The 13761-nt window shown below is 42.0% G+C and overlaps 1 protein-coding gene across 2 annotated transcripts in view; it reads right to left on the bottom strand.

The window, feature by feature from the left end:
• The window catches only part of LOC126426846 (uncharacterized), a 268198-nt gene that overhangs the window by 241444 nt on the left and 12993 nt on the right, over positions 1-13761 (bottom strand). For both annotated transcript variants that reach the window (XM_050088865.1, XM_050088864.1), the window contains exon 3: positions 3199-3374. In XM_050088865.1, the coding sequence (XP_049944822.1) occupies positions 3199-3374 (176 nt within the window). The remainder of the gene's footprint in view (positions 1-3198; positions 3375-13761) is intronic.

The raw sequence follows: 13761 nt of genomic DNA, 5'->3' as shown, positions 1-13761 counted from the left end.
TATTTCTCAATACGTGTTTTGCTTTTCTCATTATACCCTTATCAGTTGTGGCATTTTTATAATGTTTCCGTTTACATCCGGCAGTGCGCAGCCCACCATCTCACACTTGTATGCTTGACGTGCAGAAGTACATGTCTGCTGACGTAAAACTTGACAAAATGACGCTTCAGTATTGCATACAAATGTTTGTTTACTTGGCTCTGAAGCATTCGCTCGGTCTCGTTTCGTGAGTGGTTGGTGCGGGTCTCTCGTTTGGCAGTGGAAATTGTCATACACAAATTGTTGGCCGTAAAACTTTGTCTTAAGGTCAGTGTTCCGTACATCGATTCGATGCATCTGTGTCAGGTACATCTTATCATGAGAATGGAGCCTTCAGAATCTGGTATGAGACAATTTTGTCCTGATTAATCTACGACTGCATTCCCTATAGCCCATCAACGATAGAAAGTTTCCATACTGACAGATACAATGCAGAACAATCCATACTCCCTCTACTCCTTGTAGTATGGTACTTGGTTATCACTGTTACTTGAAAACGACGTTGTCAATTAAAGCATGAAGCTGCATCATAATGAGTTCCGTGTGATGTCTGGGTCCCCAGTTTGACCGGAAAGCTGTCCCTCCCATAAGACATGTGGTGCCATGGTGCTAAGGCTCGCAAATCATTTCCACGCCACGTACAGCAGCACGCTGTTCTGCTTGGAGTTACAGTACCACACCTGCTACACTGACAAGCTGGGACTCAGAACCCGTGCCGTGATGAAAAGCATCATTTCTACGCCCCAGATGCAGGATGTACGTGCACACTGACTATGATCTGAATAAACATTATACGGAAATTTGGTTGGGGAAGAATTTCGGGAAAGGGCTGTTTTTGACATAATGGAGCCGTTCATTCCATAAGGCAACGAAAGAACGGATTTAAATGCAGCAAGGAGGTGAACAAACAATATCCAGTGAAACAAGCTCTAAAGAAAATCTCGAAACTTCTGGACAGTTGCGAATGTACTACGCAGCTATAATGATACAAAACTGACTGCCATATTCAGTTTAGGAGCAAGTGCGTTGTGTAACACTCCGGTTTGATCTACTTACTTATCACGCTCGATCGGGATCTGATAACAGCCCAAATAGATAATAATTAATGTGACCGTGTGCCTAACGGGGCTGGCAATCGGATTGGACTGCTACGGAGTTGTTACATTCCATTTTGTCCTTCGCAAATACTGTAATAATGTACTGTTTGGTGCAAGAAGAACAAAAAACACAGCTTCACTAAACAAAACCTATATTCTTATCAAAAACCACAAAGATAAGGAATATTTTTTGTCAACTGCAATGAACACTTCCCCTCCTACGGCGTCGAATATGTCTTTGCGGTAAACATTCCAAGACTCGCTAAATATCTCAGAGTTTTTTTTACTTTGGGTCTTAGCCAGCTCTCAATTCAAGAATAATTTGAGGCTGAGAGCGTTCATGGAGGAGAGCAAATTTGGGAACTATGTTACAAATACTTCGACAGTTGACTGATAAAAGTTTCAGAGTCGAACTGACTTTACTCTGAGAGCTATCTGATTTCCCTAAAGGTGTACCAACTGGCGAGTGTTCATGAGAGTACCTCAAACTACTGGCTACCCTGAAACCCCCCATGTGCACTCCATAAGTACTCTGCTATCCGATTACCTGCTTCCTTTGTGTAGTGCACCCCTGTCTTGAAATCTACCCATCTCCGATTTTCAGTTCACCTTCCCAACCACTGTTACCTTCATTCCCACTGCCTGACACAATATCGATAGTTTTATCCCGTCACACTATCTGCATGTGTCCGCACACAGTGAATCAGTAACCCACTCACAGTTCTGATGATAGATGTGGAGTAGCAAACCAAAAATCCCCACACAATAAACATCGTGGAGTAACAATACCGTTCCTCAAAAACAGCTCCAGGTGGCTACAAGTCATGTTCAATCATCCTGCATAATACTTTATCCTGAGTTTGTATTTTACCACCCTGGCCGTGATCTGTCCTACTGCCTGTCTCTGTCCGAGAAATCCTATAGCACATAATTTCGTTCCTCACACTGACCACTGCCTCTCCACAGCTGTTTACCCACATCAGTTCCCACGATGAACTTAACTGTAGATGTCGGATGATCACCTTCGTTTCAAAAGACCTAGTCCATTTCCCAGACACACTCATCCCAAAGTAGCTCCCCTACCGACATCTTCAGATATAACTGCAGAAGTCTTTCATCCTATTGATAGCAATCACGACTGAGTCTAATTGTCCATCCTAATCCATGTTCTCCACTTCCATAGCTATCCACAATAAGCCACCTGAAAGAGTCTAACAACACCGCCACAAGACCTGGGGTGCCTGCTGGGAGCTTGCCCATTCCCACACAGGAAGCCACCTGGCCACCCTCCATAGTGCCAACATATCTCCTACAACACTCCATTCCACGGCCCCATATGTCAACCACTCGACAGACTATTCCGCTTTCCTCCCGCTCACAATCTCCACTATTTACGCTCTATACTACGGACTGATTTAAACACACCAACCACAGGACAAAATATAAGAACGATGGCTGTCCGCTTCCTGCCCTCTGCTGACGTCTTCCCATCTTCCCTCATCGCTGCTTAGATTTTTCCTCCATGTATTGAGATGAACATGACTTGTGGCCTCTTTCCCTCACCGACTGGATGCCAGTATCTGGACTAGAGTCGCAACTACACGGTATTACCGTAATTTCTCCCGAAGTGATTTTTTTTTTGTCCCGAATAAGACGAGAACACGCTCACTTTTCGTGTCAGGTTCCACATCATTGTTTCCACAAATTATGAAAACTTCGGAAGTATCTGTAACCATCAATACTTTCTCTAGTAAATGCAGTAGCATCGTTTTTTGTGTCAGTTTTCTCCGCTGGTCTGTTACGTAATACGTGGCACATTTTAAGACACAATGCGAATCAAAAAATCGAAGGCTAAGCGGAGTCAAAAAACTTTGTAAATCACGAGTTTCTGTAACCATGTCCTTCACTACTGCCTATTAGTGCTAGTTCTTTACTCCATTCTGAATTAAATGATCCCTGTGTTTTCTATAACTTTAATGAATACTTTAATGGATAAAAGTGAGATAAACTCCAATAAACCATAGTGAGTACGGCAGACATTTGAGTGTACACTGGTCTATACCTGATTATCAAGTGCCCAGGCCTCTCCTTATCTTCTTCCACCTCGTAGTGCTCCGCCTGTTTGCTGGCTAATTGCAAGTCCTGTACACATCCGGTTAATTTCGTGCGCAGCATGTCTTTCACACGTTTCATGTCCTTAATCCAACCGTGGAGTTGCTGATCACTTGCGTGGTTACCCTGAGACACACAGAAAATAGTTCAAATTACTTTCATAATATCCACAAGCAGCAGCCTGTCTTAGTATACAGTTACATGTAGCGCTATTACATGACACTGAAATTACTGCCAGCGCATGAGTGTAGTACATTCAGTTTTGTACAGGCATAAAAACATTAATGCACAGCAGATGCCTAGTGGGGTTTTATTAAATAAATACATTTCTCAAACTGTGACATCCGATAAGAGAGGTGCAGATATTTCTTGGTAGTTGACATTACAGACGTCTGAATGTATGAATGTATACTCCCGTGACGATGTATCCAACTGAAATGTTCTGGAGCTGCCAGCAGCGTCGAGTTCCTACGTGTAAAGCCACATGGCGTAGCTGGAACTCTGACGAGATTCTATTCAAACTTTTGAACGATTTTCGAAAATAGAATGGCCAGCCTGTTGACAAATCCGTCAAAATCCTACTCGATACCAACGCTGTGACAAACCTGAACACATGTTATGACCTTCTACAAACGCAACGATAGACATCCGCCGCTCCATATCTGAAACATTGTCTGAGTTAATTGTGCACACACGAAATGTCAGTTTGACTCAAAATTTTGTAGCGTTTGTCTGTCGTCTGGCTGATCGCTTTTGCCGAAAATTTGCGTTTGTAGCTCGTCGTCTAACACGATGTCGTCTGTATCTCGAATATTGCAGATTTGAAGGAATGTATTGACTGTCCGAGTGTTAAGATCATTTTTTCTGGATCATTTTCGGGTACGAAGTTCACATTTGTGTCACATATTAAGGTCTATGTTACTTTGGCGTTGTAAAAATCGTAAGCTTCTAAGTCAATGCAATAAAGATACGGCCATTTAAATTATATATTTTGATACTCGAAACATCACTCATAAAATCAATATGGTGCTTCCTGTTGATTTAGAATCATGACATTTTGAAAGAAGCCAGATTTCACAGTGCAAATAAATGAAAAAAATCTTAAAATCCATAATTGGTAACTATATAACTCTAGAAAATACTTTTCGTATTATTTTTTATCAGTCTGTCTATTTGTCTGTCCATCTGTTAGGAATCTTTTTCTCTGGATACGTTGTGGGTATCATGTTCAAATTATGTCACATACAAAGGTATACGGACCCTTGGCGGCGTAAAATCTGTAAGCTTATAACTGACTCCAGTCAACAGATACGGCCGTTTATGTCTCGTGTTTTGATAATCGAAAACTCAGTCATCGAAACCTATAGGGTGCTCTCCATTGACTTGGAATCGTGAGATTTGGCAACAACTAAGTTTTCCGGTACAAGTAAAGCAAAAAATCTGAAACTTGTTAACTTGTAATTATATCACATAAAAATGTCGTTTTCGATTTGGACATACATTGTATTCATGACCTGTTGAAAGTATAACATACGAACATTACTGCATCCAAACATAAAATGTATGTTGTATTCATGATTTAGTACGTAAACGGAAATATGTTATTAAATCTTCTCTTCCTACATACATAAACTAAAGTCCTCTGCTTGCTTGTTCTTGTTTGTTTGGGCTGGGCTGACGAAATAACGTAGAATTTCTGGACCGATCTTGGTATTGCTGGGAGCAGTATCTTGCCAGTAAAGCTAGAGTCTCGATAACAGGCAAAAATCATTGGGAATCTCTATTCCCAGGATGGGGAGTTTGTACAGAACCCTTAGTGCGTGAGTCCCTCTCGCACTTGCCCATTCCGTTTTCCTTTCTTCTATCTACCCTAGCATCACCCAGTACGTTGTTCTGGAAGGTGAGTGCTCACCACAGACATGGGTGGCGTCGGGAGAGTCTGAGAGAAGTGGGACAGAACTGCTCTTGTTCTCTGTACGTGGATTCCCTAATCCTTTTGGGTCACACTGAAACAGGTGACAGTGGTTCCACAATAGATTATATTGAGATAGGGAACTAATACTCGAAAGAGCATATTTATTGTGTCAAGGACATACACAGCATACACCACCTAACAACAATGTAGCTCATAGCAATTCTTCTAAGCAACGACTGTCAGTCTGAATGAATGCATGTATTGCAATGATGGCTGCAGTTCTTCACACTCTGGCAAAGATCTCGGGTGTCCGTTGTGCACTCGAACAGTAGCAGCTGATAAACAGTGTAGACACCTGACCACCAAACGGACCTACTGCGCACAACTAGGCTCGTAGCACTCAAGCATCGCAGTGGCGCATTAACCTGTGCCGCAAGCACACCACTGACCCTGCTGTCAGCTGTCCATTGCATCAGATAGCTTGTGTCGTGTTCATGGTGAGGTGTGTTGCTGTGTACACTGCACAATGAGTAATCAAAGATGAAATGTGCAAGCACTGCAACGAACGGATTTTGAGCCCTATGTCTGCTTGTGTCAATCCAGTATCGTTCACTGCGCTGCACTGTCCAACTTCATACAGTTTGTATTGTTTGTGGATGAGGCCTCATTCATCCGCGATGTTGTTTTCAAAAGCCAGACAGGCAGATCTAGAATGAGGACAACACCCACGCCACCCATATCGGAGGCCAACAGCAAAGATTCTCAGTCAAGGTATTTTAAGGCATTATCCAAGATCATTCCACTTTGATGTTAATGTCTGCAAGCACCAAGCACCTGAAGAATACTCACACTCATTGTAGGACTGGAGAGGGTGAGGGGGGGGGGGGGGGTCCTCTCTGATGGCCATTGCGATCGCTGGATCTTACGACCCTCGACTGCATTCTCTGAGGTTATGCCAAGATGTAGGTGTACCAAACACCTGTAGATACAGCTGAAGACCTTCTTGCCAGGGTCCAAGCTGCCTGCCTCCTGGTACAACATTGTTGCTCACGGGCGACGCCTCCACGACGAGTGCGGCCGCTTCATGTTTACAGATGATTGAAGATGTAGCTGTTCTCACACGCGTCGACTCAGTCTGTGTTTCGACAAGTTTCTACAAAGTTGTCACTTCCGCCCAGCTGCTCAGAACAATAAAGTGTGACATGTCTTGGAAGACAGTAGCGTGATTGACTCGCTTCCACTATCGCAGTAGCCGCCACGATACAGGAATGACCTGTGAGGATATGCTGACGTCACTCCGAAACTGTGATCACAGAGAGAGCGTCATGCACGTCAAAGGTCGTGAGGTGGTGGTGTGAATGTGGGATATTTTCAAGAACACTGCCATCCTGAATTTGGAATCATTCAACTGTATGTCAGTCCGACACCTTAAGCAAGTGTACGGTGCTGGAGAGGAAAACGGATTTTCTTGTGTTGCAGATATGTGCAAATATTACTTTCTTAATAAAAATTTTGTACTTGTTTAGATACTCCCGAGCTCATTTTTTGCAGTTCTTTTGTCAGCTGTGTTTATTTACCAGGTGACATCTACACTCTTTTTGGAGAACTGTCGAGATGATTTCCCAAGTTTCTGCAATGTGTCGCTCAAAAGTAGCCGATCAGCAGCTACTTGCAGCCAGCATATTCCATTTCGCGCATTTCTGTCACAGCACAATCCCACTCGTTTAATATGTGGAAGTTCTTCTTCTTACGAGAAATAAACCCGTTTGTGCTGCCTTGCGTCCACACTTGGTAAGTAGTGAGAGTAGTAGCAAGTTGAGAGAGGCATGTTCAAATGTGTACCAACACGCTGGGCACTGTCGCAATGCGCTATGTGTAAGTTATGTTAGTGGGGAGAGAAGAAGCGTGATGAATTGCGACTTGAATTGCTGATCAGCGCACGCTGCGTGGCTGAAGGGGTTTGTAAACAGCCCTGCGGAGGGCGACCCGAGTCTTACTCTCTCTCCGACTGCCAGCCAGCCCTGACATTGGAGTCAAACGCTCGTGCGGTATGCGTGACGACCATGGTGACTGCAGTCATCGCCACGCACGTTGGACAACAATGACGACGCCGCACTGCTGTCACTGTTTACCGACGACGCTGTGATGTCACTCATCATGGTCACCTTGGCTGAGGATGAAAGCAAGTATACGTATTTTCTATAGTGTTTTTGTTTATACACTACTGGCCATTAAAATAGCTACACCACGAAGATGGCGTGCTACAGACGCGAAACGTAACCCACAGGAAGAAGATGCTGTGATATGCAAATGATTAGCTTTTCAGAACATTCACACAATGTTGGCGCCGGTGGCGACACCTACAACGTGCTGACATTAGGAAAGTTTCCAACCGATTTCTCATACACAAACAGCAGTTGACCGGCGTTGCCTGGTGAAACGTTGATATGATGCCTCGTGTAAGGAGGAGAAATGCGTACCATCACATCTCCGACTTTGATAAAGGTCAGATTGTAGCGTATCGCGATTGCGGTTTATCGTATCGCGACATTGCTGCTCGCTTTGGTCGAGATCCAATGACTGTTAGCAGACTATTGAAACGGTGGGTTCAGGAGGGTAATACGGAACGCCGTGCTGGATCCAACGGCCTCGTATCACTAGCAGTCGAGATGACAGGCATCTTATCCGCATGGCTGTAATGGATCGTGCAGCCATGTCCAGATGGTGACGTTTGCAAGACAACAATCATCTGCACGAACAGTTCGACGACGTTTGCAGCAGCACGGACTATCAGCTTGGAGACTGTGGCTGCGGTTACCCTTGACGCTGCATCACAGACAGGAGCACCTGCTATGGTGTAGTCAACGACGAACCTGGGTGCACGAATGGCAAAACGTCATTTTTTCGGATGAATCCAGGTTCTGTTTAGAGCATCATGATGGTCGCATCCATGTTTGGCGACATCGCGGTGAACGCACATTGGAAGCGTGTATTCGTCATCGCCATACTGGCGTATCACCCGGCGTGATGGTATGGGGTGCTATTGGTTACACGTCTCGGTCACCTCTTGTTCGCAATGACGGCACTTTGAAGAGTGGACGTTACATTGCAGATGTCTTACGACCCGTGGCTCTACCTTCATTCGATCCCTGCGAAATCCTACATTTCAGCAGGACAATTCCTGACCGCATGTTGCAGGTCCTGTACGGGCCTTTCTGGATACAGAAAATGTTCGACTGCCGCCCTGGCCAGCACATTCTCCAGATCTCTCACCAATTAAAAACGTCTGGTCAATGGTGGCCGAGCAACTGGCTCGTCACAATACGCCAGTCACTACTGTTGATGAATTGTGGTATCGTGTTGAAGCTGCATGGGCAGCTGTACCTGTACACGCCATCAAAGCTCTGTTTGACACAATGCCCAGACGTATCAAGGCCGTTATTACGGCCAGAGGTGGTTGTTCTGGGTACTCATTTCTCAGGATCTATGCACCGAAATTCCATGAAAATGTAATCACTGTCAGTTCTAGAATAATATATTTGTCCAATGAATACCCGTCTATCATCTGCATTTCTTCTTGGTGTAGCAATTTTAATGGCTAGTAGTGTAAGTTATTCTTATGGGTTCTACTTCTTCTTTTCTAGGTGTGAGCAGGCGTTACTCGCTGTGGGATCTGAACCCAGCATCTGATAATGATGATGACGATGATGATGATCTCTGGGGAACGACTTCGATTGTTCAGATTTTCCTACTCGGGTGGTAAAGGATAGCAGCTCACTGATAGATAACTTCTTTATAGACCAAGATAAGTTTAACCAGATAAATGCTCAGCCTGTTGAGAATGGTCTTTCTGATCATGGTGCACAGCTAGTTACAATATATGACATAGCTCCATTCAGCAATACTAAACAGTCCTCCAAAGTAGTACGTTCAGTCAACGATTTAACAATTGCAAATTTCAGGTAAAGCCTACAGCAGTTAGACTGGGATGAGGTGTACCGTGAACCTGATGCCGATTTAAAATATAATTTATTTCATGACATTTTTGTAAATACATTTGAAAACTGCTTCCCCAAGAAAATAGTTAAATATACTCGTAAGAAACCTTGTAACAAACCATGGCTTACTAAGGATATAAAAATATCTTGTAACCGGAAAAGGGAAATGTATCTGACAGCAAGAAAGAGTAGTGACCCAGAAACTATCAAAAATTATAAAAACTACTGTGTTATATTAAGAAAAGTTATTAAAAAATCCAGGAGTATGTGTATCATGTCTGAAATCAGCAACTCTGATAATAAAATTAAAACAATTTGGAATATTATTAAAAGAGAAACAGGTCAACCAAGAGCAGAGGAAGACAGTATTACCATCAAATTGAATGAAAACTTTACGAACAAAAAGTCAGAAGTTGAAAATATTTTTAATAATCATTTTCTAAATGTTGTGGATATAGTAGGCTCCAGGTGTTCATTAGAAGATGCTAGGCTGTTAATGGAAGAGGCCATACCTATGCAATTTGATACAACTGAAATCTCACCCACTTCTCCCTCTGAAATTAGGAAAATAATAAACTTGCTTAAAAGCAAAAACTCTCATGGAATTGATGGCATTTCCAGCAAAATACTAAAAGCTTGTTCTCAACAGATAAGTAAGATTCTCAGCCACCTGTGTAATAGCTCTCTGGAACAGGGCATTTTCCCTGATAGACTGAAATATGCTATTGTTATACCTTTGCATAAAAAGGGGGATAGATCTGATGTCAACAATTACCGTCCAATCTCCCTTCTAACAGCTTTATCCAAAATTTTTGAGAAAGTAATGTATTCAAGAGTAGCTTCACATATCTGTAAAAATGAAGTACTAACAAAATGTCAGTTTGGTTTCCAGAAAGGTTTTTCAACAGAAAATGCCATATATGCTTTCACCAGTCAAATTTTGAATGATCTGAATAACCGAACACCTCCCATTGGGATTTTTTGTGATCTCTCAAAGGCTTTTGATTGTGTAAATCATGAAATTCTGCTAGACAAGCTCAAGTATTGTGGCATGAGTGGGACAGTGCACAAATGGTTTAATTCGTACCTAACTGGAAGAGTGCAGAAAGTTGAAATAAGTAGTTCTCGTAACATGCAAAGATCAGCACATTCCTCAAACTGGGGAACTATCAAGAATGGGGTTCCACAAGGGTCAGTCTTGGGTCCTTTGTTGTTCTTATTATATATTAATGACTTGCCATTCTATATTCATGAAGAGGCAAAGTTAGTTCTCTTTGCTGATGATACAAGTATAGTAATCACACCTGAGAAACAAGAATTAACTGATGAAATTGTCAATACTGTCTTTCAGAAAATTACTAAGTGGTTCCTTGTAAACGGACTCTCACTGAATTTTGATAAGACACAGTACATACAGTTCCGTACAGTGAATGGTATGACGCCATTAATAAATATAGACCTTAATCAGAAGCATATAGCTAAGGTAGAATATTCCAAATTTTTAGGTATGTCCATTGATGAGAGATTAAATTGGAAGAAACACATTGATGATCTGCTGAAACGTTTGAGTTCAGCTACTTATGCAATAAGGGTCATTGCAAATTTTGGTGATAAACATCTTAGTAAATTAGCTTACTACGCCTATTTTCACTCATTGCTTTCATATGGCATCATATTTTGGGGTAATTCATCACTGAGGAACAAAGTATTTATTGCACAGAAGTGTGTAATCAGAATAATAGCTGGAGTCCACCCAAGATCATCCTGCAGACATTTATTTAAGGATCTAGGGATATTCACAGTAGCTTCTCAGTATATATACTCTCTTATGAAATTTGTTATTAACAACCAAACCCAATTCAAAAGTAATAGCAGTGTGCATAACTACAATACTAGGAGAAAGGACGATCTTCACTATTCAAGATTAAATCTAACTTTGGCACAGAAAGGGGTGAATTATACTGGCACTAAAGTCTTTGGTCACTTACCAAATAGTATCAAAAGTCTGACAGATAACCAACAAGTATTTAAGAAGAAATTAAAAGAATTTCTGAATGACAACTCCTTCTACTCCATAGAGGAATTTTTAGATATAAATTAAGAAAAAAAATAATAGAAAAAATAAAATAAAATAAAAAAATAAAAAAAACACAAAAAAATAAAGTAGTTATATTAACTTAAGTATGTTGTTAAATTAACCTAATTATGTCATGTATTGGAAAATTCGACTCGTTCCACATCATTACGAAATATCGTATTCATGATCCATGGAACTAGTATTAATCTAATCTAATCTAATCTAATCTAATCAGAGGCAGATATGTGAGTATTCTAAAGTATTAAATTTTTTGTTGTTATTTTTGAGATGCTCTTGTTTGTAGATGTTCTCAATGCGAATATAGGTGTTTAGACACGACCACCAGCTACTAGTTCTTTTGCACCTGTGTTTTCGTTTGGGTTTGTCCATATTCTTTCAGACACACTCCCCTGCCGACGTCATACACCTCCTCTAGTACCCATGCTGGATATGCCCTTAATGACAAACATGCCCACTGATGATGAGTTGCTGGAAGTGTATTCCAGTAATGAACACAACAACAGTTTTACTTGTGAGTACTCAGAATTTATTATTATTATTATACGAATACGGATTTTTATTTCTCCTTCCTTAGATACTTATCAACTGCGTCTCTTTCTCCTTCTTGTGTGCAGAGTTATTAGGAGTTCGACGTGTCGTTGAGGGGAAGAGCATTCTCCAAGTTAGGGGGAAAGCTGTCGTGACATCATGGGGTGAGTCGTTACCAGAGCGGTCATACTGAGTCACTTTTCTGAGGTGCAGGAAAGGGAGTCCTGTAAGACACTCAGCTGTATACCCTACCTTGATTTATGTTCATAAGATTTTGATCAACTTATTGTGGGGTTCAGTTACATCTCTGTTCAAAAGTATATACTGCTAACAAAAAGCATGTCCTAATGCCCAGAATCATGATGAGAGGAATTTAAATTGATTTCCATGGTTTCTGCTCGCTAGCGATAGAAATTACCCTAAAAATACAGGGCATACAGATACACAACAAACACCAGATGTCCACTGACGTTCTAATTTCTCGTTTATGACCCGAATGTAGGAAAGCCATAAGAAGAAGACAAACATTAACACGCTGTGTGGTACATCGACAAAGAAGTCGAGCGTAAATTAGGTGGTCCCCTCTTCTTGTCTATATTAACCGAGAAACATCCAAAAAGTGTAGACGTGCTGCTAATCTCTAAAGACGATAAGCAACACAACGTTTGGATCAAATGCATGTCCCACCTACGTTCCTCTGAAATGAAAACAGAAAAGGTGCAAGACATTTTTGCTGAGGATGTCTCGTTTACCAAGAGCATGTATCTTGAAAGACACTTGATTGACTGCTAGAGCCAGGAAACAATAGGTGTGGAAATGCTTATCAAGGATAAATGGTTCTAGAAGTTTAAGAATGCCTCTCACCAACACTTCTGTCCTAGCTCCTGTGGTACAGTGTGAACGTGGTGCCTCTGCCTCCCATATCACTGCCACAAAATGATGCATACGATATGTGGCTAGCCATCAAGTTCTGTGCACTAAAATTAAAATCTTATGTCAAGGGGATAGTGCGAGATGGCTGCTCACTGAGCTTGAAAGTCTTGTACGGGATGTTTGTAACATTTATAGTGAAAACGTCCTCATGACCAACGTGAAGGAGAATGATGCACTGTACAAGCAGGCAGCTGATCGTTATACCTGGGGACTTTGTCTGGACAGAGGTGAGGAAGCTCCCTGTAGAGTCTGTTGCCATGTAACGGGGAAGTCCCAGAGTGCAGCTGACAACCCATGTAACTGTAAGTACCAACTGCCACAGCACACAGCCATCTTTTCCACAATTTCAGTGAGCATGATGCCCACTTTCTAGTTCAGCACTTTGACGAGTCTGGGTAGTAGGATGATAAGATCAGTGTCATTGCTGACACCGTTCACAAATACATGCCGCTTCCTGGATTCACAACGGTTCATGCTCACGTCTCTTTAGAAATTTGCTGAACCAACGCGTCCTGGAGATATTCTTAGCAAAGGGAGCCACTTATCTCGATGATGTAGAGTTTCAAGAGTTTCAAATTGTGACGGAGAAGGGGTCTTTCCAAACGAATATCTGGATTCTCTAGTAAACTAAGAGGCATTTCCATAATGAATAGAAAGAACGGGCAATTGGTGAATGAACAGCAGGACTTCGGCATCTTTGATTTATCAGAACATGTAAAATGATGAACGCGAATGTACATCTGACCGGCAACATCTTCGAGAAGTTCTGTAGCATATGGCTGAGATTTCGTGGGATGCCATGTTAAGAAAGACACACGCCAGCAGCGAATTCTTGACCAACGTTGAGATGCATGTCTTCCTGGAACATGCGGTCCACAAGTGACTTTGCCAATGTGTGCGCAGGTATGCCAAGGCAAATAACTTGCAAATAATCGAGGGGGAGTACAGGTTGTCTGACGATTTCAGTTTCATCCTTTACCTGGATGTAAACTGTCTCTCAAAGCAAACCATGCAACAAAGTCTCCCTTTTCAAGGGCTCTC

Source organism: Schistocerca serialis, chromosome 11 (genome assembly GCF_023864345.2).
Source record: "Schistocerca serialis cubense isolate TAMUIC-IGC-003099 chromosome 11, iqSchSeri2.2, whole genome shotgun sequence".
Classification (NCBI taxonomy): Eukaryota; Metazoa; Arthropoda; class Insecta; order Orthoptera; family Acrididae; genus Schistocerca; species Schistocerca serialis.
The sequence above is the reverse complement of the archived record's forward strand: the minus strand, read 5'-3'. Positions and strand labels throughout refer to the sequence as shown.